The sequence below is a fragment of the Marmota flaviventris genome, chromosome 12, assembly GCF_047511675.1.
Source record: "Marmota flaviventris isolate mMarFla1 chromosome 12, mMarFla1.hap1, whole genome shotgun sequence".
NCBI classification, from domain to species: domain Eukaryota; kingdom Metazoa; phylum Chordata; class Mammalia; order Rodentia; family Sciuridae; genus Marmota; species Marmota flaviventris.
Window position 1 is genome coordinate 79,097,785 of NC_092509.1, and position 25,654 is coordinate 79,123,438.

The 25,654-nt window shown below is 52.0% G+C and overlaps 1 protein-coding gene and 1 long non-coding RNA gene across 6 annotated transcripts in view; one reads left to right on the forward strand and one right to left on the reverse strand.

The window, feature by feature from the left end:
• Lgr6 (leucine rich repeat containing G protein-coupled receptor 6) overlaps positions 1-25,654 on the reverse strand; it is a 120,405-nt gene that overhangs the window by 93,761 nt on the left and 990 nt on the right. The window contains exon 1 of one of the 5 annotated variants that reach the window (XM_071600182.1): positions 25,477-25,537. The exons of 2 other annotated variants lie outside the window; for them this stretch is intronic. Coding sequence is in view for 1 of the 3 variants with exons in the window: in XM_071600180.1 (XP_071456281.1) it covers positions 8,295-8,431 (137 nt within the window). In the remaining 2 variants the exon portion in view is untranslated. Of the gene's footprint in view, positions 1-4,439; positions 4,598-8,294; positions 8,624-25,476; positions 25,538-25,654 lie in introns of those variants that run through there. 2 more of the 5 variants (XM_071600180.1, XM_071600181.1) reach the window with 2 other exon arrangements.
• On the forward strand, positions 1,887-5,062 carry LOC139701418 (uncharacterized). The gene is made up of 2 exons (XR_011703995.1): positions 1,887-2,270; positions 4,591-5,062. It is a non-coding gene; the product is annotated as an uncharacterized lncRNA (long non-coding RNA).

Here is a 25,654-nt window from a genome sequence, read left to right on the forward strand (position 1 = left end):
TAAATAGGACATACACAATAAATATTTGCTTCTTCCTTCCACCTTTCCCTCAGTGGCCTGTGGGCCAGAGTCCCAGCCCCACAGGCCTGGAGGTGGGTAGGGCGGAGTCGGGGACTTTGTTTGCAGGTCCTGGCTCTTGTTGGCATTTCTTCTTAGAGGTTGTGCGTTTATATCCGACTCATTTGGGTTCCCTCCTATTTCAAACTCCTAAGAGCTGCTTCTCAGCTCACCTCCCTGGGTGAGCAGAGGTGAGCCCAGGCCAGACTACCGCGTCCTTAGGTAGCACCCTCAGGCCTTCGCCTTGCTCTGGGAATGCACATGTGCCCTCGAACTTGTGCCTCCATTTCCCCCCACCCCAGAAATGTGTTGCTTTATGTGTGTGCTGGGAGAGGCTGGCTGGGGTGGCTAGGGACATGTGCTTGGGAGCCCAGTTCCAGTCTATAAAAAAGACTGTTTAGTCTCAAATGTTTTATCTTTGATAAAGCTTGGGCTCCGGACTCCATGTCCTCTAAGGAAGGAAGATGTTCCAGGCAGGGTAGAGCTAAGGAACTGTCACGCTAAATGTGGGACTGGTCCTTGCCTATGGTTCCCTCCCTGCACCCCTGTGGAAACAGAAGGGCCACGGCCACCTGCTAGGTCTCGAAGCAGGGCTCTGTGGAGGCCATAGTGGGGCTGATGGTCATAGTCAACGACAGGAAAAAAGTTGCACCAAGAGGGTTCGTTTGGTCCTCGGGATGTTTCTGGGCTCCATCCGCCTCTGGCTACATCTGACCAGAAGCAGGGTGATGCCCATGGATGCCCAGGCTGCAGATCCTGGTCTGACTCGATTCCTTCCCCTTGAGCCCCGGGCCTGGCTCATCCTCAGTGAGGAGGGAGCTAGGTGCCACGAAAATGATTACCTCTAAATATTTACCCTGTGCATTTCTGATGTGTCTCGACAGGCACCCGAGCGGGGAGTTCAAGGAGCACGTGGGGCATGTGACTCAGGCCTCATCACTCAGCTGTCCCTCCAGGGGCCGCACCGGAGCTCTGATGCTGCTCCACAGCCCCCACCCCACCCACTCCCTCCGCCTGCCACCCTGACTAGCAGCCTCATTGTTCTCCCCTGGGGAGGAGGGGGCTGAACCCTCACCACCGCCTCCACATCCTGCCCCAAGACAGCAGGCCGCTCAGCTGCAGTGCTCAGGAGAGGGGCCAGGGTGGGGCAGTTTCCTATGGTCTGGTGGGGTGGGGGGCCCATTCAGGCCTGGCCCCTCACAAAAGGAAGAAGGGCGAGGCTGGTGCCAGGCAAAGGTAGGAAGAGAATTGCGCAGAGCTGGGAGAGGGAGAAACAAATGGCCTAGTGATGCTGTTTTAAGGTCTAACTTATGGCTGAATTGGACACTTAAGGCCTGAACTCAAACTCTGCTCTACCATCACCACCCTGTGACCACTGCCCCCGGGCCCTTCCATACACACACACACACACACACACTAACTCATACACACTGCTCTCCATTGCTGACTCCATGGGCACATAACCTGTGCAGTTGCACAGGGCCCCACACTCAGAAGGGCCCAGCTATTGCCATTTTGAAATACTTCCTACTTTGGGCAAGAGGCCCTCCATTTTCATTTGCAGGGGGCCCCTCAACAGCTATTCTGGCCTGAAAAGCAAGCGCTTCAAAGGATGGCTTGCAATCTCGTTCTGAAGTCTTCATCCAGTCCTGGCAGCCCTCAGGATACACAGGCACGTTCTGTGTCCTCTTGGCTGGACATGGCCATGATGAGGTGGGGTTGCGGGGGAGGGTGTTGACAGAGCAAGGCTGGTGGGAGGGTAGGGCTGAGGGGGGCAGCCCTGGGCACAGGAAGCGGAAGTTTCTGGCTGCACATTAGGAAAATGTTCTCAGAGCTTCACCCTGTGAGGTAACTGGACCACCCAAGGTAACTGGGTAAGGCGGTGTCACTATGGAGACAGGAAGCCGGTTTGATAAGAGGGAAGATGTTGGGAAATGGAATGGGGCAGAGAACAGCAAAACCCATGCTCCAGAGACAGGAAAGAAGAGATGCTCCCAAGGAAGTCTGGCTGATAACCAAGGGCCCCTGGCGGGGACCGGTTCTGCTTGAATTTTTCCCGTGGAAGGAAGCAACAGTGAAGGACAAACTTTTGGGTCCTGCTGGGGTAGACCTGGAAGGACATCCCACACTGGAGAAGAGACCCAAGACGCAGGAACCCCCTTTTCACTGTCTCTCCTGGGGCTCAGGTTGCCCATCTCTGCAACCAGGAAAAGGTCAGCTATTTATTTTATTGTAAATATTTAAGGTGTACAACTTGATGATTGGATATACATACACAGTAGGAAATAATCACCACCATTTAGCTCGTGAACACACCCATCATCTCACATAGCTACGGTTTTTCCTTCTCATTCATTCATTCATTCACTTTTTGGCAAGAACACATAGGATCCACCCTCAGAAAAAGGCCTCAGGGTGTCCAGGAGATGAGCCCTAACCCCAGCCACAGCATTGCCCTGGTATCACCTCTTCTGTGAGGCTTCCCTTACCTCCCCAGGCAGAGCTGGGGTGACATCCTCTGGATCCTGAAGACGTTTCATAAACACTTGACAATAATTCTTGAGCCAGTGTCTAGCACTGCTCCTGCCTTTATCCTTACCCTGGCACAATGCTAACTGGCTGTGCGACCCCATCCCAATATCTCTGAGCCCCCCTAGTCTCATCTATAAAGTCAGAGTCATTGTAGTACCTACCTGACAAGAGCTATTGTGAGGAGTGTGTGAGTCAATAAACATAAAGCCCAGGTCTCTATAAATCTGCCTAATCCCCTACTATCAGACTCATCCAACTGAATTCTAATTATTAGTCTGTAACAACATATCTGAGCTTATTCAAAGCAGGGGATTAATCACCTGTGCACCCTCCAGTCCTAGTGGGATGCCTGGCAAATAGGGTGTTCAAAAACCAATCAAACGCATCACAGGGCTGGAGGTGTAGCTCAGTGGTGGGGTGCTTGCCTAGCGTGGGCCAGGCCCTGAGTCAAAAAACCAAACCAAATGAAGTGTTACAAACATAGACGATTCCTCTCCCTGTTCCTGTGACTGACAGCCTTCACTCAGAGGAAGTTCTCCCCAATGTCTAGTTGGATGAACTCCCATTGATGCTGAAAGGCACAGCCTCTGGGAGGAACTTGATTCCAAGTCAACAGTGCCGTCAATGGTGGCTCTTGCTACAGAGGTCACTGGTAATGTTCTAGTGATTTGGCCTCCTCTGGAGAAAGTAAAAGTGTGGTCCTCCTCCAAACAAGCCCTCCTGACCCTACATGGGCCATGGGTTTTCTCCTGACCCTGTTCTCTGTCTCTGGATAGGGACTGGCAGGCTGCCTGAGAACCATGAGGGCCACTGAGCTGGGCACATATCCCACCATGTTGGAAGATAACTTGGCAGGGCGCAGGCAGGCCAGTGTAGCATGAGACAAACGGGGGGGGGGGGGCTCCCACTAAAAAGGCATCTACAGTGGACAAGCTATCTACCACAGGGACCATGGGTGTCCAGAGAACACTTGATGAATTTCTTTCAACAAGAGAGGCAGGTAATGAGGTCCAAAGAGGAAAGAAGCCTGAATTTAGAAGCAGGGATCTGGTTCAATGAAAGGAATGGCTAGGTCCCTCTGTCTTGAAGATCCCTGCTTTGCCACCAGCTGCTTTGGCAATAGGCCTTGGGGGGTACAGAGGAGTTGCATTGCTGGGGGAGGATTGATGACTCACAAACTAACAACAAAACCCACGTACGTACATTGCTGTGTGGTTTGCAAAACGCTCCTGTAGACCCTCACCGGATTCAGTTCGAGTACACACGAGTCTCAGGAGCGGAAACAGCCTACAGAGAGAGCTTCCTGGGCAGAAATGGGATGAGGGTGAAGGTGCATGAGACTCAAGCAACTCACAGAAGTCCAGAGTGGAAGGCACCCAGGGTGCAGCCCACGCCATCATGGACCCTGCAGTTAGCTCTTCATTGGGCAGGGCCTGTCCCTTTAACTGCCTGGCTTCAGCAGTTAGCTCCTAAGTGCCCGTAGCATCTCCTGGTTATGTGACTAATGAAAATACACCCAGCCTCTGGCTCTGTGGTAAAGCAGTGTGACCCCATCCCCATGTCATTTCATATCTCTGAGCCCCCTTTGTCTCATCTATAAAATGGGAGTCATGCTCCAGGACCTGGGTTCCATCCCCAAGAATGCATAAAAAATAAAATAAATACACCATCCCAGGTATTTGCAAACACCTGCTCAATGGTTGGTCTTTTACCATACTCCTTTAATTTACTAGTACAAAATAGATCCAGAGAGGGTTAGAAGTACCTAAAATCACACAGCAAATTAATGGCACAGTGGGGGTTACTACTTGGTCTCTTAAATCACATAAGGAGTGGAATGACGGTACTTATCTGTAGCTCCAGCTGCTCAGGAGGCTGAGGAAAGATACTTGAGCTCAGGAGTTTGAGACCAGACTGGGCAATATAAAAAGACCCTATCTCAAACCAACCAACCAGATGGATGCTCTTTCGATCGACTAGATAGATTCTTTTCTTTTGCAGGGGAGGTACTGGAGATTGAGCCCAGGAACATTCTACCACTGAGTCATATCTCCAAATCTTTTTTATTTTGTGACGGAGTCTCACTAAGTTTTCCAAGCTGGCCTCCAACTTGCAATCCTCCTGCCTCAGATTCCTGGGTAGCTGGGATTGCAGGTGTGCACCACTGTGTCTGGCTTCATCTTGAATTTTCTAACGCAGTGTCCTCTGTCTAGTTTATTCCCTGAGATGACACTTCCCATCAGAAATAATGTGCATAGCAGCTATCTTCTTTGAGATTCCAAAGACACAAGTTGACACAAAGTTCTCTTGGAATTTTGTGGTTTTCAACACTTTCCAAACAAGGGAGTGTGCTTCAGTCTAGAAAAAGTCTCCCTCACCATCCACATAACAGCACAAACCGTTCTCTTAGGGTTTGCACAAAGTCCTATGTGAGAACAACGCTGTATTTTGAAATAAAAGGGCTATTGCTTTATTTTGTCATTTCTTGGCTCCCTTGTTGGTAACAAGAATGTCTCCAGCCTGCCTGGAGTGGCAGGAAGGCTGTGACGAGGGAACTGGAGGGGGGTGAGGGGGAATGAGAGGCTGGAGGGTCAGCCGGAGAGGCAGGGTCTGGATTGGGGGTGCCTGTGGAGGGGAGGGAGGGTCCTGGTAGTTGCCAGGCAAAATTGAGGCTGGGCAGGTCAGACTGCACCGGGGCAAGGCTGGAAACCCAGAGTGTCACCAGAAGGTGACCCAATTAATCCATGTGGGACTGAAAGGGGTAAAGGGAGGGGAATAGAGATATTCCTAAAGGTCAGAAGAGAGAAAAGAAAAATAGTATTTTCCACAGGTAGTCAGAGAATGCCATCACTGGCTCTTGCCTATGTGGGTAATGACCGACAACGGAGGCCAAGGAAGGACGGCACCCAGAAGAGGTCCCTCCACTCAAAAATGCTAGTTGTGGGAAATCGTGGTTTAGCTCCATGGGCACCAAATTCAGGCTGAGCCCTACTTCTCAGCTTCTTCTCACAGAGAGGGGTTCATTGGACAGCGGGCTGCAGGCATGGGTGCTTGGGCAGAGCCAGGAGAAGGAGATGGGGTGTGGGGCTGGCCTTGACCTTCAGCACTGTAGGGAAATCCCTTTGGGGGGAAGCCAGGCCCATGCATGGCTGAGGGGGCATCTCTGGCTCTCCTGGGTAAAGCTGCTAAGGCGGATTGGACCGCAGTGCCCAAGTCCCAGTCAAAAGTGCTACAGTGGGTCAAATGCAAGGGGCTGCTCCTGCCCCCAGGCCAGAGGTCAAGGTCCTTGGAGAGCCTATGGGACCTGTTCTCCCCAGCCGTGCCCAGAGCCAGGCAGCAATGCTCAAGAGCAAAGCGTGGCCCAGGGATTGCACAATGCATGTGTGCTTCTCCAGGGCTCCTCCCTCCTTGCCAAGCCATGCCACCCACAGGCAGAGATGTTAAAGGGACCCAGACTTCTTGGACCCCACCAGGGGGGTCACAGTGTGACCTGATAACAGCCCATGACATGAAGGGCAGAGTCTCTGGAGGGCCCTGAAGCCATGAGGACTTCTCTGGACCCCCTCCCTTCTCTGCCCCCTCTCTGGAGACAGCACAGACCCACGCTGCCCAGAGAAAGGAATGGCAAGGTCACAGCCGCAGGCGACTATTTAAGTTCATTAACATTAAGTTGAAGATTTCAGTTCTTTGGCTGCACCAAACACATTTCAGGGCTCAATCGCCACAGGCAGCTAGAGGGTACTGCCAAGGAGGATGCAGACCAGAATACATCCACCATCACAGGGTGTGCTGTGAGACAGCAACAGTGCAGCCTCCACACCCAGAAAGACCCGTGCTTGTCCCCAGCTCTGCCACTCACTGGCCATGTGACTGTGGGGAAGTTATTTCACCTCTCACTGGGTGCCTAGCACACAGTAAATTACCTCTCATCACCTGTGAACATCACTACTCAATGCCCTAAGGCCCAGTTCTAGTGCCTCGGCCTACAGGAAGCCTCCAACCTCCCACTGTCCACTGAATCAAGCAGCCATTTGCCTATTCAATGAGTATTTATTGAGCACTTACTATATAACAGGCTCTGTGCTAGATGAAGCCTCGCACATGTATGCTCCTTGTCCTCAAAGAGCCAACTCCAGTGGGGACAATGGCCAGAGAACAGACAATAATACCAGGCTGAGTGACAAGTGCTGGGACTGGGGCTTGAGTGTCATAGGGCTTCCTCTCAGACTAATCCCCCTGTGGCCTTTTGACTCTAATCTCTGAGGGTTCAGTTATAAGTCAGGTCGCACAACCCTGCCTTCAATTACAAACTGTCATCTTCTGGTCTCAGATCATTCATTCATGTGGCTGCTCTGCCCAAACAGTCTAGAGCTCTCCCAATTATGGGTTTCTGTCACATACACAGACAGCATCCAGGTCGGTTTTCTAGAAGGCCATGGAAGGGGCGGGGGCATCCCACACACAGGCCCTGGCCAGAGGGACAGAAGAGGTCAGACAAATCTGGTGCAGGAGGGGGACAGAATAAACCCCGAGAAAGCCAGCCACAGTGGCTGTGCATTTGAAGTCTTGTTCATTGGATCCCGCCAGGCCCCAGTCTCTGACTCACCAGTGTCTTTAACAGTCCCTCTGGTCCCTGGCTCAGCCTAGCAGGGCACCCTCTCTGTGTGTGGGAAGGAATGCAAGCTCTCCTCAGCCCAGACATCTGGGGTAGGAACTACTAGCGGCTCCCCTTCCCTCCGCACATTGGGAAATCCCTGAGCTCCCAGCCAGGGCCCCTGACAGGGCTGGGTGGAGTGGGTACAAGAGGACACCCAGGTGGGACGGAGCCAGGCAGCCCGAGCAGGAGGTGCCACCCCAGCTCTGAGCGCTGTTTGCTTAGCTGGAGCTCCAGCCCGCTACCTTTTTTTCCCACAGATAAACAGGCAGGGTGTGTCTGGAGCAAGGCCCCGCCATGCAGTCACCACCCCATCCCAGACACTGCTCCCTTCTCACATCAGGACCTCCTCCTCTCCTTCTCAGGCCAGCAGCTCAACGTCCTTCTGCCTCTCTACACACTGCGGAGCTCCCAGACACCCCCCACCTACCCCCCAGCCAGGGGCAACACAAGATCCCTGCCCGAGGCCCCAGGCTCCAGCTGAAGGCAGGGGAAAGCAGAGGCTAGGAGTTGAGAGGCCTCGGGCTCATTTTACAGATGAGGCTCAGCAAAATTAAGGTCCCTCAGGGCCCAAATGCCAGGTTGTCCTCAAACCCTACGCCCCTGCCTCTCCCCCGCGCCCACAATCTGAAGGTCTTTTGCGGTTGGTAGAGCTGGGCACGTCCCTGTTCTCGTGGAATGCAATTCTTTTCCCGGGCCAGGGAGTGAAGCCTTATTTATTCCCACCTTAAATGAAGAACTGGCGACTCGGAAATATCACGTTACTTCCCCTAAGTCACACAGTTAGAAATGCCAGCGCGAACCCCCGCGGGCGGGCTCTGCTGCCCCAGCCGCACGCACGGACCGGCCCAGCCGCGGAGCCTCCCGCCGCGCTGCTGCCCGGGCTGCCAGCGCCCAGCCGCCGGGCGGTGGCCAGAGCTCGGGGAACAAGGCAGGGGATTAGCGCCCACCCCGAGGGCCCCACCCGTCGCGTCGGCCTCGGGATCGCGCTTCCCCAGGACTCAAGGCTCGGCGCCCCTCCCCAAGCCCACCTGGGCGCACCATGTCTTACCGATCTGCCCGCGCCCAGCGTCTCCCTTCCTCCATCCAGCTCCTGAGGCCTCGAACGCAAGTTTCCAGCCAGTGCCCACTACTGACTACGCCTGTCCTGCCCCCCACTGATCTGCCGCTGTCCTGCCTCCAGTCCATCAGTCCCCAAATGTCTCCCCACTTTCCTCTTCCCCAACTCCCTTCCTATTTGGTTCATCTTGTAGGAAGACTAGATCCAACCAAGGTCTAGGTCCGCACTCCCTGCCCATCAAGAAGTCCTAGCTGACCTCTAGCCTCACTCCCTCATGCTGCAGTTGGACTGAACAACTGTCTGCCTTGCCTTATACTGTAGTAGTTGTGGTTCTGATGTCAGACTGCCAGAGTTTGTATCTTGGCCCTAACACTTGACAGTGGTTTGATGTTGGGCTTTCACTTTGTACCTCAGTTTCTACATCTAAGAATCGCCCTGTTATTAACCCTCCTAAGGGCATAATGAGATTTAAGTGGGATAGGAGAATCCACGTGTGTAGGGAGTATTAGTTTTGCCCACAGGATGGCACATGTCAGTCAGCACACACCCCCCCACACACACTTGCATTCACTCCCAGAGGCCCCCAGCCTGGAGAAGCAGCTCTGCAAGGTTAGGAAACAGATGGGTTGGGGCTTCTGAGGGAGGGGAGGGCGTTTTGGGTCAACCCTGCCCTTAGGAGGCACCAGCTGCTGCTTCTCTCTGGTGCCTCCAAGTGATGCCACCTGCCTCGCCCCTGATCTTCTCATCCTTTGATCTTCTGATCTCTGGCCAGGGTCTCCCAGCCAAAGGCATTACTGTGTCCCAGCCTCTCCAAGGAAAGGCAAAGGGCTGGGCTCCTTCCCCTGGCCCAGCTCCTCCCCCACCCCTGCTGTGTGTGTGCAGCTGAGACTACCACACAGGCCCTGGGACAAGGTAACAACCTGGCCCCTTCTGGAGAAGAGCAGAGGCCACAAGGTAGAGCTGGCCAGCCGCTGCTGGAAAGGTGTCTTTGGCCAGCTTCCTTGTTCTCTGTGAGCTTGTGTGCAGGAGATGGGTGCCCCGGGTGTAAAAGAGAAGCAGGAAGAAATATTTCCTTCCCTCGGGAAACCTCAGTCTGAGGAGAGATTCAGAACCACAGACTCTGAAGGACAGAGCCTTGGACACTAGAGCTGGAGGACTCTCAAGGACCTGAGGGTCAGGAGACAGTCAAGGAGGGCTTCCTGGAGGGAGCTTGGCCTGAACTGGCCAAGGGGGGCATGATGAGCCATAAGAAAATGGCCTGACTAAAGCCAGGCAAACTTGTAATCCCAGTGACTAGGGAGGCTGAGGCAAAAGAATTGCAAGTTCAAGGTCAGTCTCAGCAACTTAGCCAGACCCTGTCTCAAAATCAGATAAAAGGGGCTGGAGACGGAGCTGAGTGGCAGTGGTGCTTGCCTGGCATGCACAAGGCCCTGGGTTCCATCCCAGTACCACAAAGAAAAGAGCTGAGTGACAGCTTTGCAGGGTGGGGAGAAGGGATGAGGTGCTCAGGATGACAGCTAGGGGTGGTTTGGCACGATGGATGGCAGCTCCTCAAAAAATACATCTAGCTCTTAATTCCTGGAACCTGTCACTATGACTTGACTTGGAAAAAGGTCTTTGCAGGTGTAGTTCAGTGGAAGCCTGAGATCATCGTGGATCCTCCAGGTGGGCTCTGGATCCAGAGGCAAGTGCCTTGTGAGAGACATCCAGAGGTCACACACAAAGAAGATGAAGCAGAGATGGGAGTGATGTGGCCACAAGCCAAGGGCACCAGAAACTCCAGGAGCTTGCAGTGGATTCTCCCCCAGAGCCACAGGGATACAGCCCTGTTCACACCTTGATTTGGAGTTCCTGGGCCCAAGAACTGTGATAGAATAAATTCATCTAGTTTTCAATTAGCCAGTTTATGGTCCTATGTCACAGTAGCACCTGGGAATTAACACAGGTAAGCAGGAGCAGTCAGAGGGGTCTCAATGTGTTGCTGTTCCTTGAACCCCTCTTCTCCCTGTGGGCTCCTGCTGCCCCCTCCCTCTGTCCCCCTGCCATCCCTGTCCTCAGAGCAAGCCAGTGACTCATCCCACACTTCTCCACCTAGGCCAGTCATGCTCACCTCTTGAGATTCTTCTGTATCTACTCTGACTCAGAAATTCCATTCCTGGGCATTTAACCAATAGAAATGCACTCACGTGCTCACCCAGCAACCATACGGGACTGCTCACAGCCGCGCTCCTTGTAACACCCCCAACTGGGAAGTGTCCAGCACTCAACCACAGTAGAATGGACATATTGTATAGTAGTCACCCCCAGCGGACAAACTGCCAAGAAGCAACCATGTGGGTGGATCCTCAAACACAGGAAAAGAAGCCAGATACAACTTTACATAAAGTTCAAAACGCTGGAAAAACTTTCTATGTTATTAGAAATTATGATGGTGGTGTGGTGCACCCTGTGATCCCAGAAACTCGAGAGGCTGAGACAGGAGGATTGCAGGTTCGAGGCTAGCCTGGGCAACTTAGAAAGGCCTTGTCTCAAAATAAAAAGGGCTGGGGATGTAGCTCAGAGGTAGAGCATCCCTGCATTCAATCCCCAGTACCAAAAACAAACAAAACAAAAAACACATTTTAAAAAAGAAAAAACATGGTGTTTATCCTCTCGGGGGATGGATGGTTATAGGATGGAGGACTTCTGCTAAACTAATGATATTCTATTTCCTGGTCTGGGTACTGCTCATACAGGGGTATTTGCCTGTGGAAACTTATCAAGCTATCCTTTTGTGCATGTTTTCTGTTATATTGTACTTTCTTTTTTTTTGAAACTCAGGCTGCCGTGTCCCCCTCTGGATGCCATGGTATCTTGTGGACCCTTCTCAGCTGTTGCTTCATTGAGTTGAAATTAGATTTTTATTTCTGTGTATCATTTTCATCTTACACTTCCATATATCCATGTCACCTTTCACAGATTCTGGCACATAATAGATGCTTAATAAACACCTAAGATTTGCTAGCAGGGCTGGGTGAGGTGGCACATGCCTGTAATCCCAATGACTCGGAAAGCTGGGGAAGGAGGATCACATGTTCAAGGCCAGCTGGGGCAAGTTAGCAAGATCCTGTCTCAAAACAAAAATATAAAAGGGCTGGGGTGCAGCTCAGTGGAGAAACACTCCTGATTTCAATCCCCAATACTGGGGAAAACAAAAAAATGTGCTGGCCTGACCAAGGACATTGGGATTCCCAGACTTTCCTCCCAGGGCTTCCTGGCCATCAGATTCAGCTCCCTGGATCTTCACAGGATGTCACAGTGAGGCGCGTTCTTCCCCACTGATGCCCTGTCCATCCTGTGTGTCCCCCAAGTGCCCCCATCAGCCTAGGCATGCCTCCCACCTAGGGCTTAATGCCCAGGTGACAACTCCCTGACCTGCCAGCCTGTGATCTGTCTGAACACAGAGCTCATCTTGGGCCTTCGGAACCTAGGCAAGTGTCAGCTACACCACAGGGATTCAAGAACCCACCTCAAGTCCCCAGAGCACTCGCCCATCCCGGTCTGGGGCGGGCACATTCCTATGTTCATCTTAGTGTGTTTGGAACTGGATGGAAGTTTTCAAAAGACATTTTCTTTCTTTAAGAAAATAAAGAGAATGAACAGGAAAAGCAGAAGCCTCTCAGTGAAAGGGTTTCTAGAACAGATGTCTCACTCTAATGAAACCCAAGCCTGGTCAGGAGCCTGCCTGGCAACTGCAGAGGCTCCCCATTGAGGCTCAGTCCTCACTGCAGCCGGCTGGGTTGGCTCCTGGAACTAGGTTAGTGACACTACCAGGTCTGGAAAGTGTTCCCTCCCTCCCAGCCCTCTCTCTGAGGAAAGCCCATCAACTCCAGCCTGAGTTGGTCTCTGCCCTATCCCTCCTGGCCCCTGGCTGTTCACTGTTCATTCATCTCTTCATTCGCATATTCTACTGATATTTTTGAGCACCCACGTGCCAGGGGCTTGGACCAGCACGGAGAATACCTGGGGACATGGATGGCCAGGTGGGGCTCCCAGCCTAGTCTGAGACACAGACAGGTGAACAGGAGGTAGAACGCAAGCAGATGGGCCCTGGGGCAGCACAAGCTCAGAGGGGAGCCCTCTCCCAGAGTTGAGGGTCAGGGAAGGTTTTCTGGAGGAAGAGACATCTCAGGCAGCCACTTGCATTCTGAATGAGGTTGATGCTTCCCTGGCTGCCTCCAAAGACTCCCACCAAACCTAGAGACTTCTTTCTTCACCACATTCTTGCTGGAAATCGACAGTGACATCTGTGGGGCTCTTTCTTACATCCCTGGATGGAAACCAGTGGTACACTATCTAGGTGCAAATTAGGTAAAGCCAGTTCTCTGGGAGGTGGAATGGGGGAAGCTGAGCAGAAACTCAGCGGATGATGTGACTTATTCCAATGTTGGAGCCCAGGTGAGTGTCAGCTACACCAGTTTGCTGGGCAACCTCAAGTGCAAATTCTGACAGTGTCATTCTGGAGCTAGGCCTGAGGTCCTGCACTCCCAGCATTCTCCCCCATGCTGCCGCTACTGCTACTGCTGGCTGAGAACTGTAGTGTGAGTAAAAAGGCTTTAGAAATGTCCAGAAGACTAGGGGGAATCTTTAAGCAATACTTCATAAATATTTTTTCAATCATTTTTCCTTTTTTTCTGTGCTGGGGATTGAACTTAGGAGTGCTCTACCACTGAGCTATGTCCCAGCTCTTTTGTTTTCATTTTGAAAAAAGGTCTTGCTAAGTTGCCCAGGCTGATCTTGAACTTGCAATCCTCCTGTCTCAGCCTCTGGAGTCACTAGGATTATAAATTTGTGCCACCATGCCTGGCTCAATTGCTAAGTATTGACCAGACTGACCCAGAGAGGTGCTGCTTGTGGTCTGGCCTAGAGTGCCTGGCTGGCCAAGGTTGAAACCCTGCCCCTGTTCCACTATCCTCTTCTGCCCATGTGGTAGGGCCTTGCAAACAAGAGGCACTTTTCTCTAATTCTCACAAAGGCCATGCCAGGCTAACTGCAACCCAGAGCACTGCAAGGCAGGGAGACTGCAGGAGAACCTGATTCCCAGGGGGAAGTGCACGGAGCCTTCAGCCTCCTCTGCAACAGGCAGGCCCTGGAGATCCCTGGAGGCCGCATGTATGGCATCTCCAAGGTGGTTTCTACAGTCCCAGCTGCCTTCCTCATGGAGAAAGTAAAACGAAACCCAATCCAACCTACTAGTTCCTAGGGAGCTAAAAAGGCAGGGCTGGCTACTGGCTCTCTCCTCTTTAACCAAAGCAAGAGGGAAAATAGGGGACATCACAGCAAGAAGAGGAGGAATTCTAGGAAGAACTTTATAGAATAATATTTCTAAGAAGTCAAACACTAAAACAAGTTGTGGGGTGTTGAATTACTCCATCTGCTCATCTGGGGGTTCCAGGCCAGGTAAGGGCAAGGGGCCAGAGCAAGACATCAGGAAGGCTCCTCTGGACAAGCTTGTGAGCTTCCAAACCCTCCTCTCTTGCTACACTCTACTTGCTCTCTGGCCCCCTGCAGGCTCCAAGGCCAAGCATCCATCAGCACTGGGCATAGTAGGGTTCCAGCAACTGGCCCAGGTAATTCCTGACCCCAAGCCCTACCCTCAGTGTGTGCCCTGAACTCCAAAGCATGGTGCCTTTGCACCATTGTGATAGCTGCGACAGAGAGGCTAATCCTTTCTGGCAGGTGGAGGCAGGGCAGGCGGGGGACCGGGGTGGCACTCTGGGCTTCTACATTCAGAGCAGGGGAGCAGGCAAGGAGGCAAGGGATGGTGTGGCGTCGGCTGGCGGGGCAGTGGGCATTCCTCTTTCCGCTGGCTGCCCATAGTTAATGGGGGGCCTTGTTCTTGCTGGGCACACAGCCCTGGAGGTGCTTGTGAGGGTGATGGCCTGTCCCAGCCCCTGGGATCTCAAGTCTCACGAAGTGAACGAAGTGAACGCTGCAGGTCTCCAGGGACCCTGGCTCTCCCTCCCATCAGACTCGCCTCCTGGCTCACTCACACCCCTCCCCTCTCTCCCTCCCTGCTTCTTTACTGGCATCCCACCAGCTTTTGTCCCTATAATACCCTGGGTCAGGAGCTCTCATCCCACAGGAAACAGGCCCAAAGAGATCAGAGGACTTGGCCAAAGGTCCTCAGCGAGTGGATGGCAAAGATAGGATCCCAGCTCAGGGTCTCAGATTCAAATTCTACTGAATGAAGAGCAAACTGAAAGCTGCAAATGGATGATACCAGAGGAGTTAGAGGAGGGGACCATCCCCATTCCTCCAGAGGACTCTCGCTGCCCCTCTCTCCACACCAGCAGGAGAATGGCAGGACAGAGAAGGGCTAGGCCAGCAGGACCCTGCAGCGGGGAAGCTGGGTTCCTAAGGCTGGAATGATACTATATATTTTTTTCCTCAATTAGGCTGGGGACTGTCCAGTAATACCATCCAGGAACTGGCTATTGTACCATGGTCCCCTTATTCACAAGGGCTGTTTCAAGAACCCTAGTGGAAACCTAAAACCTCAGATAGCACTGCTCCCCATATATACTGTGCTTCTCTATATGTACAAACCTATGATAAATCTTAATTTATAAATTAGACATAGTGAGATATTATCAACAAGAACAAAGTAAAATTCAATGACTATGGTAATATGCTGTAATAAAATTTATGTGAATGTTGTCTCTTAAAATATATCTTATGGTACTTTCACTTTAACAGCTTAAAGAAAGAAAGCACTTAACAGCTTCTCTCTGGCATATCCAAGTTGCCAATTTTGCTACTCTTGCACTTTGGAGCCATTATTAAGTAAAACAAAGGTTCAACACAAGCACTGCAGTACCAAAACAATTGTTCTGATGACTGAGAGCTCCTAAATGACTAATGAGTGGGTAGCATATACAGCATGGAAACGCTAGACAGAGGGATAATTCAGATCTCTAGTGGGGTGGAGAACATCACCAATTACATACCTGTAATCCCAGCTACCTGGGAGGTTGAGGCAGGAGGAATACAAGTTCAATACCAACCTGGGCAATTTAATGAGATCCTGTCTCAAAATAAAACATTTTTACAAAGAGCTGGGGATGTAGAATCAATGGTATAGAGTGCTTGCCTGAGTTCAACCCTCAGTTCAGCAAAAAAATAACATAAAGGGGCTGGGATTGTGGCTCAGCGATAGAGTGCTCGCCTAGCACGTGCAAGGGCCTGGGTTCGATCCTCCGCACCACATAAAAATAAATAAATAAAATAAAGGTATTGTGAACAACTACTTCTAAAAAATAAATATTTTTTTAAAAATAACATAAAACTTTTGGCTAGGCATGGTGACACATACCTGTAATCCCAGCTACTGGAAGGCTGAAGCAGGAGGATCTCAAGTTCAAGACCAGCCTTTCAGTCGAAATAATAAAAACTTAAACCCAGTGAATGGTTACTGTGTGCCATCGATTTTCGAGTACTAATTTGGCTCTCACAACAACCCCATGAGTTGGGTATCATTATTACCCCCATTTTAAAGGTAAGGAAACTAAGGCACAAAGAGTTTAAGCCTTTCTCCAAGGCCTGGTAAAAGGCAGAGCCAGGATCTGAACCCAGGTGGCCCAGCTGCAGTTTGTCCACTTAACCTCTCTGCTGTACTGTTAAAAACTGGGAGGGAGCCTGACACATGCTGGTGACATGTCCTCTACCCTCCTGTTCAAGCACAGGCCTACTCACTAAAGCCTAACTGTCTCAACTGGGAGCACCTAGACTCAGATGTGTCACTGTGCCTGTCTCAGCACAGTGCGTCCCATGGAGCCCCTGGATCCTTGCAGACTTCATACTTAGGCCCAGGAGTACCTCCAACCACATAGGCATGTCCAGGAAGGGGGCCCAGGTTGGCCCAAGTCACTCTGCTCACAGATGCTGAAGCCAGGTAACTGTATTGGGGGGCTGAGGTCCATGTGGTCTGAGAGGGGAGCTGGTTCCCAGTTCCAACTCTCTTGGATCCTAAGTTTTCTCCCAGATAATAAAGGCAGGAGCCCAAGTTCTGTCCCAATTATCGTTCTCTCTTGTTTTTGTCCTGGACAATAGTCCCCTCCCAGCCTCCTAATCTGCTCTGTCTACCACAAAGGCAAGGGATTAGTTTACGGCCCCTTCCTGCCTCAACTCTTAGAATCCCGGGACACCTGATCCAGCCCCCCCCCCATCCTCAAACACACCCACCCCGGGGGCTGCCCCAGATCTGAAGCTGAGGGGGAGGGAACAAAGACTAAATGCATATACCTGTACTGTTCATGGCCCCTGCAGAGCGCCCCCTGCAGGTAGGGACTCACACTGGAGAGCGTGCGAGTGCACCTGTGCATATTTGAAGTGGGGGTGTGTGTGAGGTAATCCTGAAACAAAGACGACCCCTAGCACAGATCCTACTGGCAGGAAGTCCCTGCCCTAAGAGACTTCTCCCTCCTAATGATGGAGAGAAGTGTGGATCTTGTCCTCAAGAACTCCTGAATCTGATGAGATAGAAAACCCCTGTCAAATGGACAGAGGGACATACAAACAGAGTATGGAACACCTGATAAAAATAAACAAACAGGGAATAAAATCACACCTCCTATGTGCTAAGTGCTCTCCCAAACAGGACTGTGCTTCATATAACAACTCATCAGGGAGAGGACGATTACTCCATCTTGCAAATGAGTGCAATCCCAGCTCTCCTCACTCTGAGGCCTGTGTTTTGTTTTTCGTTTTGTTTTGTTTTGTTTTTTTAACCTGTGCATCAAAACTGCCTGACCCGGAGCTCCTGTACCAACATCAGTCAGTCAAAGCCTTCCCTCCTCTGTGCCCAGACTGCTGTGTGTGTCTGTCCCTACCCCAGGCACCTCTCACATCCCACAAAGTGTCTGCTATTTGTTTTTGTTTGGATACTGAGGATTGAACTCAGGGGCACTCAACACTGAGCCACATCCCCAGCCCTTTTTTGTATTGTATTTAGAGACAGGGTCTCACTGATTGCTTAGCGCCTCACTATTGCTGAGACTGGCTTTGAACTTGTGATCCTCCTGCCTCAGCCTCTGAGCAGCTGGGATTAAAGGCATGTGCCTTGGCTCCTGGCTAGTGTCCATTATTTATATGGTTGCCTTATCTCTTAGCTCTGAGTTCCCACAGCAGAGGAAAGTGATGGATTTTGAAGTCCCCCAAACTCAATTCACCTTTGCTCTATCCCTATATCATGTAGCCCCCTCATCTGAGAGAGGGGATAGCCACTATCCTGGCCTCACACGGGAAGATTCATGAGAAAATCCTTAACACAGTGCTTCACAGACAGCAAGCATCCTGTCCGTGTCTGTCAAATGAGTGAATGAGTGACTGAATAAATGTTTGTTCTGCACGAGAACTTGTGGGTTCAAGTGGCATTATCACTGTCACAGACAAGGGAGAGGAGGGACACTGCAGCCTAAACTGGTACCAAAAAAAAAAAAAAAAAAAATTCCAGATAGTGCCTAGGTCAACCTAGGAAGGCCTCCCTCCTATAGGAGGTGTTAAAAGCCTTTTAGTGGCAGCTGCTCTTGGCCTGTTTCCCAGGAGCCAGTGATAACTCAGGTAGGGGGCAATTCAAACTGCACAGTTGGAATAAACCTTGGTGTGTTGGGTCCCATTTTCCTGGCTCCCCCACTTACTCCCCCACCAAAAAGGAAGCACTCCCTGCCCTGCAGTGACCCCAGCAATATATTGGGCCAAGGTGCTAGACGACGACAGTGCTAGACGCCTTTGCACCACAGCTTCTCCCTGCTTTCCCCTCCATCAGCCCATGACGTTGGCCTTGGGCCTGGGGACCACATCCAAATCCCAGACATGGTGCAATGGAAGACACTCAACACTTCCCTCCCAGCCTGCCTCAGTCTGGACACCCTTGGGGATATTTTCACCTCCAGCACCTCCAAGGGCAAAGGGAAGGGACAAGCCAGGCTTGGTGATGCATGCCTGTAATCGCAGTGGCTCAGGAGGCTGAAGCAGGAGTGTTGTGAGTTCAAAGCCAGCCTCAGCAATAGCATGGTACTTAACAACTCAGTGAGACCCTGTCTCACTCTCAACAAAGTCCTAGAATAGGCAATGCTGGGTAGACAAGATGAAGGGCCACTTTATGATTGCTTCAGTTTCTACTTCCAAATGTCTCTCTCAAGGGGAGACCAGAATGCATAGTAGTTCCCATGTGCTCACTTTGTGCCAAACACTGAGCCAAACTGCAGACATCTTTTATGATTTATGCCCCTTTCAAGGCTAAGGAAGCTGAGGCTGAGCGAGGCAAAAAAAAAAAAACATGCTAGTTAGTGCTGAACCTGAGACTTGAATCCATGCCTGCTTGACTGCAAAACTGCACTCTTTCCTCTACAGCAATGCCTCCAGGTGTGCCAAGACCAGGGTCTCAGCCCCTAGGGTGGCCAGGTATTGCCTGGGGTTGGCTGATTCCTTCAGCCTGAGCAGCTTAGTCAATTGATCCCAGCTGCCAAATGCCTTGGATTGTTCTGGTTTGTTTTAAGTGTGTGCCCTGAGGAGGAAAGTCCTGCTCTGGAACATCCTGCTCCCCAGGGAGTGGGACAGAAAAGACTGTCAAGATGGAGGGACAATCACAGCCCAATGTGGTTCCTCACTCTCTCCTGGGCTCATGGTTTTCTCTTCTAGAGGGTCTTCCTTGGCTACTCCCTGGGCTGCATTCTTCTGGATCTCAGGACTCAAGCCTCTTCTCCTTGCCCCAAGCCTTGCTCCACCACCTGGTCCTCTTTCTCTTCTGAGCACCTATTGGTCAGCTGTTCACAGCTGGTCCTCTGTGGATGCTCCCACGATTACCTGGCACAGTGAGTTCACTCTTCACACATGCCTGACCTGTCTCCCCTGACCTGTCTCCCCAACCTCAGCAACAAGTAAGTCCTCAGCAAAAACCTTGATAGGCTCCATGCTCAGGGATTCTGCCGCCCCCTCCCCCACCAGAGTCCCCAGTTTCTGGGCTGAGCCCCAACACTTTTCCCTTTGAGCAACTGGTTAGCAGGAGGAGAAGGGCGTAAACTGCTGATTCTTCCCAGAAAGACTACCAGGGGCTGCTCAGCCTGGATTTAACATGCCCAGGTCCTGCCACACCCTTGGAACTCAGAAACTACCAGTTGTGAGTCCCTAAGAGGCAATATACTTTAGAGGTTAGGCGGGAGATTTTTTTTGGGGGGGGGGTTGGGTACCAAGGATTGAACTCAGGGGTACTCGACCACTGAGCCACATCCCCAGCCCTATTTTGTATTTTATTTAGAGACAGGGTCTCACTGAGTTGCCTAGCATCTTGATTTTGCCGAGGCTGGCTTTGAACTCACAATCCTCCTACCTCAGCCTCCTAAAGCCACTGGAATTACAGGCGTGCGCCACCACACCTGGCTAGGAGGGAGATTTTCTTGGCTAAAATCCCTGCACCAGCAATTACTGGCTGATGGTTTTAGGTAAACTCCTTAACATCTAAAAGTCTCAGTTTCCTCATCTGTGAGATGGGCCTAACACTGGGACCACCTTCACAGGCAGTTTAAGTCCTTGAATGTGCCACAGGGCAATCATCCCATAAATGCCAACTGGTACTGTGATTGGTTAAGCACACCCCAGGATGATGGCAGGTTCTGAGGCAGGTTTCCCTAGGCCCATCAGGGGTTTTCTAGGCTGAGCCCCATGAATGCATCTTCCGGGTGACAGAGTGCCTTTCTGGAAGATGGCCATAACTCTGGGACTTCCACCAGGAAGTCATCCCCACTGCGCTCAGGAGAGACAGGAGAGGCCGAAAGCCCATTATGAGGTGTTGCCCCAGCCCCAGTTTCAGATTCAAGCCTTCCAATTAATCAGGGGAACTCTGATCCCCTAAGGCTGGGGAGAATTCAAGACAAGGGCGCAAGCCCCCACTGGAAGTTGCTGGAGGAAAAAGAAGATTGTGGCGGACTTGAAAAGGCTAGGAATGGGATACAAAGGGAACCTCCACTCCGGAGGTACCCCATCTTGGACAGCCTGCCCAGCCCCCACCTGCCTGCCGCCAGCCCGAGGCAGCCTGCTCTGGCATGGCTCTGGGGGGCGCCGTGCCAACCCCTGAGCTCCCCCCCCACCATGTCCTTTTGCTGCTTCCAAAATAACTCTCCACTAGCTGCCCAAGTTTGGCCTCTGGGCTGTTTTTCTCCTCCTGGGACCTGTTCTCCCATGTCTGAAGGGCGGCGGGAGAGACCTGAATTGTTGTTAGAAACCGGGGACCACCCCTTTTTTCCAATGGATTAGTTAGCACAAAGGAACTCCCACAATTCCCCAAGTCAATAAGTCCTTTTCAGTTTGGCTAAAAGAAGTTATTTGCAACCAGGAAAAGGGGTTGTAAATGTCTCCCCACCCTCAGCTCTTACACCTTCCCAGGGTGTCTGCAGCCCCAGCAGGACTCCTTATCCAAGGCCCTGCTCCCACCTGAGGGAGTTCTTAGCCAAAGGTCAGATAGCCCATTAGGGCAGAGCTCAGAGGAGAATCCACACAGCCCCTCGTGGGTATTCCCAGGGCAGAAATGAAGCACAGTCCCCAACACTCCAGCCACCATTGAAGTCCCTTGGACCCTACTGGAGACGTCTCATTCCAAGGAACTCTGTTTCCGGGAGAAGCTGGGCACTGACCTGAAAGGCTAGCCTCTTCCTCTTTGGAGGGTCTCCCATCAGGCACTGTGCCTGGTCACATCTACTCCAGGGCTCCCCATGAGGAGGAGGCCCACTTCCTCTATCAGCCCAGCCCAGGAACCCAGGAGCAGAACTGGTTCCTTGAAAGGCTATTTCCACCAAGGTCAATGAGTGGGGGAAAGGGCAGGAAGAAAGGACTGGCCATCTGATGGGGGATGGGGCTTGCGAAGATGAGGCTCTGGCATCCCAAACCCCCACCCTGTCACAAGCAGCCCTGTGTTCCCTTTGGAGGCCTATTGCACATCTGTAGTTGAGGGCGTTGGTAAAAACAATATGAAGAATTAACATTTTTAAAAGTACTTGTAATATGAAAAGTAGCGTGCTTTGCTTTCTTCCTCTCCTTTGCTCCTCCTCACGACCCTTCCAGGTAGGTACTGAGTGTTTCCATTTGCAAAGATTAAGAAATGGAAACTCTGGCGAGGTGGAGTGATGTTTCCAAAGATGGCGGAGCTGCTCAAGCCTGGGCACCAGACTCCAGAGCCCACGACCCTACCCATGACCCTGCGGGGCGCCCCCTCGGGTGCCCTCTCCTGGTCCCTGCTCTGCCCCTGGTGGCCCTCGGTCAGCTTGGGGAGCAGGCTGCAGCGCGTGTGGGGCCATCGGGGTTGAGAGCCCAGGGACTGGGGAAGGCGGGTGGAGTGGGGCGGGCCGGGGGCCAACTCCGCTCTGAGCCAGGCTTTCTTCTCCTCCGCCAGCCGCCCCACCCGGCCGCGCCCCGTGCCCACTGCTGCCAAAGCCGAGAGGTTTCCTTTTTCTTTTGCCTAGGGCTGTTTCCTGCCTTTCCTTTGAACTGGGGTGTTGGCTCCCCCTCACATCACTCCTCCAGCGACACCCCTCCACCGTCCTCTGATGGGCTCATCCCCCCAGGCAAGGCTTTGGAGAAAGGCCGGCACAGGAGGTCCCAGAGGACCCCATTTCCTGGAATCCCTCCACCCCTCCTTCGCCCTCCTCTCTGCTCCGGTCTGGGTGCTGCCTGGATTCTCCCCGTCCCTCCTCCCTGCCCGCACACCCGCTGCCAAACACTGTCTGTCCTACATCAGCAGCAGGGGACTCAGTGGATGTCCCCCTGCCTCTCTTACTTTCTAGTTTTCAGCCAAATGTGGGGACACTGAGGTCCAGGGAAGTTGTAGGACATGCGCAGGGTCTCCCAGCAATGGAGGGACTGAGGCTGAGAACTCACGAACCCCAAGTTTCCAGGGGCAGCAGCGGGCTCTTAGAGTCCCTTCGAAAGGCACCTGAGGCTCAGGTGGGACAGGAGACCTGACCTCAGACCCTACACATCCTCCCCAGGACCAGCTCTCCCCACGTGTTCTATGCTTCTTTATCTAAGAAGCCCTGTAGGGACCCATCTAGGACACACTGGGAAGCAGGCTGGGGGGGTCTTCCATCAGTCACTCCCCTCCCTTCCCTTGAAGCCCTACATTGTACTAGACAGTTAAAAAAAAAAAAAAAAAGAAAAACTAAAGGCACTCTGGGTCCCCAGCACAGCTCATGCTGTCTCCTTGCCAGCCAGTCTCTCCCCATCCCCAACAGACACACACACCTGTCCCACACCTGTCATAGAACGCGCTGCTCTTCTTCCAATGCTAGCTCCAGGACTTCCTCCTCCAGAAGTCTTCCATGACTAATGCCTCCTGGCCCTGGTCCCCGAATAACAACACTGGCTAACACTTCCCATGGGCCAGACCCTCTGCCAAGCCCTCTACAAACATTACCTCAGTGAATCCACACAGCAACCCTTTGAGACAGGTATTAGCTCCATTTGCAGACCAGGAAACTGAGTCACAGAAGTGCCCATGAAGTGGCCCAGGTTCACATAGCTGGGAAGCAGTGATCTGAGCCCTGTACCAATATGACCAATGCCTGTCTCCTCAGCCCTCTGCTTTCTTCCTCCAGCATCCTGTCTCTATCTCTTTGGTTACAAACATCCCCAGGCAGTGATGAGCAGGCTGCAGTTTACCCTGTCTCCATTCAGACTCACCATCTAACCTTTCACACCAATCCAGTGGTTCTCAGAGACAGTCTTTCTTTTTCCTTCTTTTTTTCTTTTCTTTTCTTTTTTCTTTTTTCACCAGGGATTGAAACGAGGGCTACTTTGCCACTGAGCTACATCCCCAGCCCTTTATTTTATTTTGAGACAGGATCTTGGTAAGTTACTGAGGCTGGTCTTGAACTTGTGATCCTCCTACCTTAGCCTTCTGAGTTACTGGGTCTACCAGTGTGCACCCCCACACTCAGTTCACAGGCAGTCTTAAAGGGAGTGACTTCCAAGAAAGGAGTGAGTAGTCTATTGTGGGTTCCATGGAGCAGAGGCCCCTTCCTTAGCCCCAGTGGCCATGTGTGAAGGAAGTGGTTGCTTGGGGGTGACTGCTAACATGGATGAGCCTCAGATCTTTTGCAGCTAGCTTCCCAAGACAACTTTTCTCACACCACCTATTTCCTAATACTGTTCAGCTTTAGGGCAGAAAAGGGGGGACTCCACAGCATTACCTAGATTCTCCTACTCTGAGACAATTCTGTTTTATTTTCCCAACAAGTATTTGCTGTGATTTCCTTCTCTTGGTTCTGTGCGTATTTGACGGGACAGAGCAAGAGGGCATCGTGCCTTCTCACTGTTGCACCCAAGCACCGTGGCTCCATCTTCCCCTAGGTGCATTCCTGAAAGAGCCAGCTAGTGTCACTGGGCCCTGCCGAGGTGACAATGTTTAGGAGGAAGGAAACTTTAAAAAGAGAGACCCCTGAAGGGCTATAAAGGAAATCTGTCCTTCCAACCTTGATCAAACGGGACTGGCATTGGGCTCTGAAGTATTCATAATTTTTGGACTTGAGTGTCAAAGCAAAGGACATAAAGACTCGCTGATGTTCCCTGAAACTGGAACAGAAGGAATGAGGAAAACTACACCATGAAAAGTAAAGCCGAGAAGGGACGCTTACGCCGGGTGGGGAAGCAGATGTCAAGTGATTCGTACTGGGACAGAATGAAGGAATGCAGAAGAGGACCCATAGGTATCTTCTGCAGCTCACAGGCATTTCCCAACATTGCTGACAAGGGAAAGGAGCCCCAGGACCCCCCAGGCCTAGCTCTTCCCAATGCCCTCACCCTCACTCCACCTTCAGATGAGCTGGGCTGCTCTCTGGAGAGGGTAAAGAAAGAAGACTCTCTGAACCACCTTCAGGACACCATCCACCACCCTCCACAGCCCACGGCAGCGGGCACAGTCCTCTCCACTTCCCTCCAATATTCCTGATCTGTGTGCTAATTCCTCACGTTGCCTCAGACTCCATCTCCTCCCCTCTCCCAACTCAGAAGCTTTCTCATGTCTTAAGAGGGAGCAGCTTTCTCAGCCTCCAGGGAGACTCAGGACCAGTTCAGAAAATCCTACCCCCACGGAACCCAAAAGTAGTTCATGTGTCCAAGGGAATTGTGTCCAGATACTAGAGGGAACCTATGAGCATGGATGGCGGGATGCTGGGACCCCAAAAGCGGCACTCTCCCTCCTTCCCAATTCCTACCTGAAAAAGGATCTCTGACCAGTGTAGGAAGACTTGGGAAAGGAGTCTGGACAGATCAACCTTTGAAACCCATGCAAGTCTGTTCCAGAGACTGGCTCAACAGAAGTTACTTTTAAACTCGTTTTAGCTGCAGGATCCTGTCTTCAGATGAAACAATATCATATGCCCCAGTATATAGAACAGCAAGAAGTGGGGGTGCTTTGTTGTAACTGGGGTGGGGTTGGAGCCTGCCTGACTCTGCCAGCTGCTGTGGCACATTTAAAACGCCATAGGACTCTGCTCACAGTTTCTGTCTTGTTTTCCTGTGTGGTCCCTGCTGTCACCCCCTGGATATACAGGGCTCAATTTACCTTTCTGGAAGATGGACATTATCTTCTCCTTTTCCTTCCCTCCCCTGGCTTATAGCCTGTGCCTTTTGGAGCAGCGGGGGATATTCCAACTGGGAACAGGGAGATTGGAGGGCAGACCCACCAAAAGTTGCAATTTAGGATCCTTCACGACTACCAGACATTGCCAACCCTGAGAGCTCTGGTCCCATTTAGTTCAACACACTCTTTCGGGGCCTCTATATAGACTAGCCAGCTCCACCTTCCTCAGAGGGCCTCTGTCCTGGAACTCCAAAGCTATGTGGAGCCTCTCTCAGGCCAGAAAGAATTCTGGGATCCTATCCCAGGTAGATCCCAGACTTTACCACCTGCTCCACCTTCTCTCAAGAAAGGTGGTGGCGCTGGGCTACGTGGGGGAGCACAGATTGAGGAGATTCTCTTTCCCTAGAGCAGAGGTGGGAGGAGCCAGGTGGTCTGGAAAGTTCTCTCATCCCCCCCTTCTGACCAAGTGGTGAGCAGCCAGAGCCCCTGGCCCCTCAGTTCTGAGAGAAGCTCCTCGAAGCCATCCTCAGGACAGCCGCCCCCAATAGGGTCCCCTTCACTCACCATCTCACCCCAACATAGACTCTAAAAATGGTTCTCTGGTTTTCAGCCCCAGTGCCTGCCCACAAATTAGTGTCTCCAACACAACCCTCCGGAGACTGGACTTCAGGGAGGCTCCTGGGGTGGAGGGAGGGGGCAGGGGCCTGAGCAAAAGGAGATGCCATTGGCAGTGTCCCTTTCT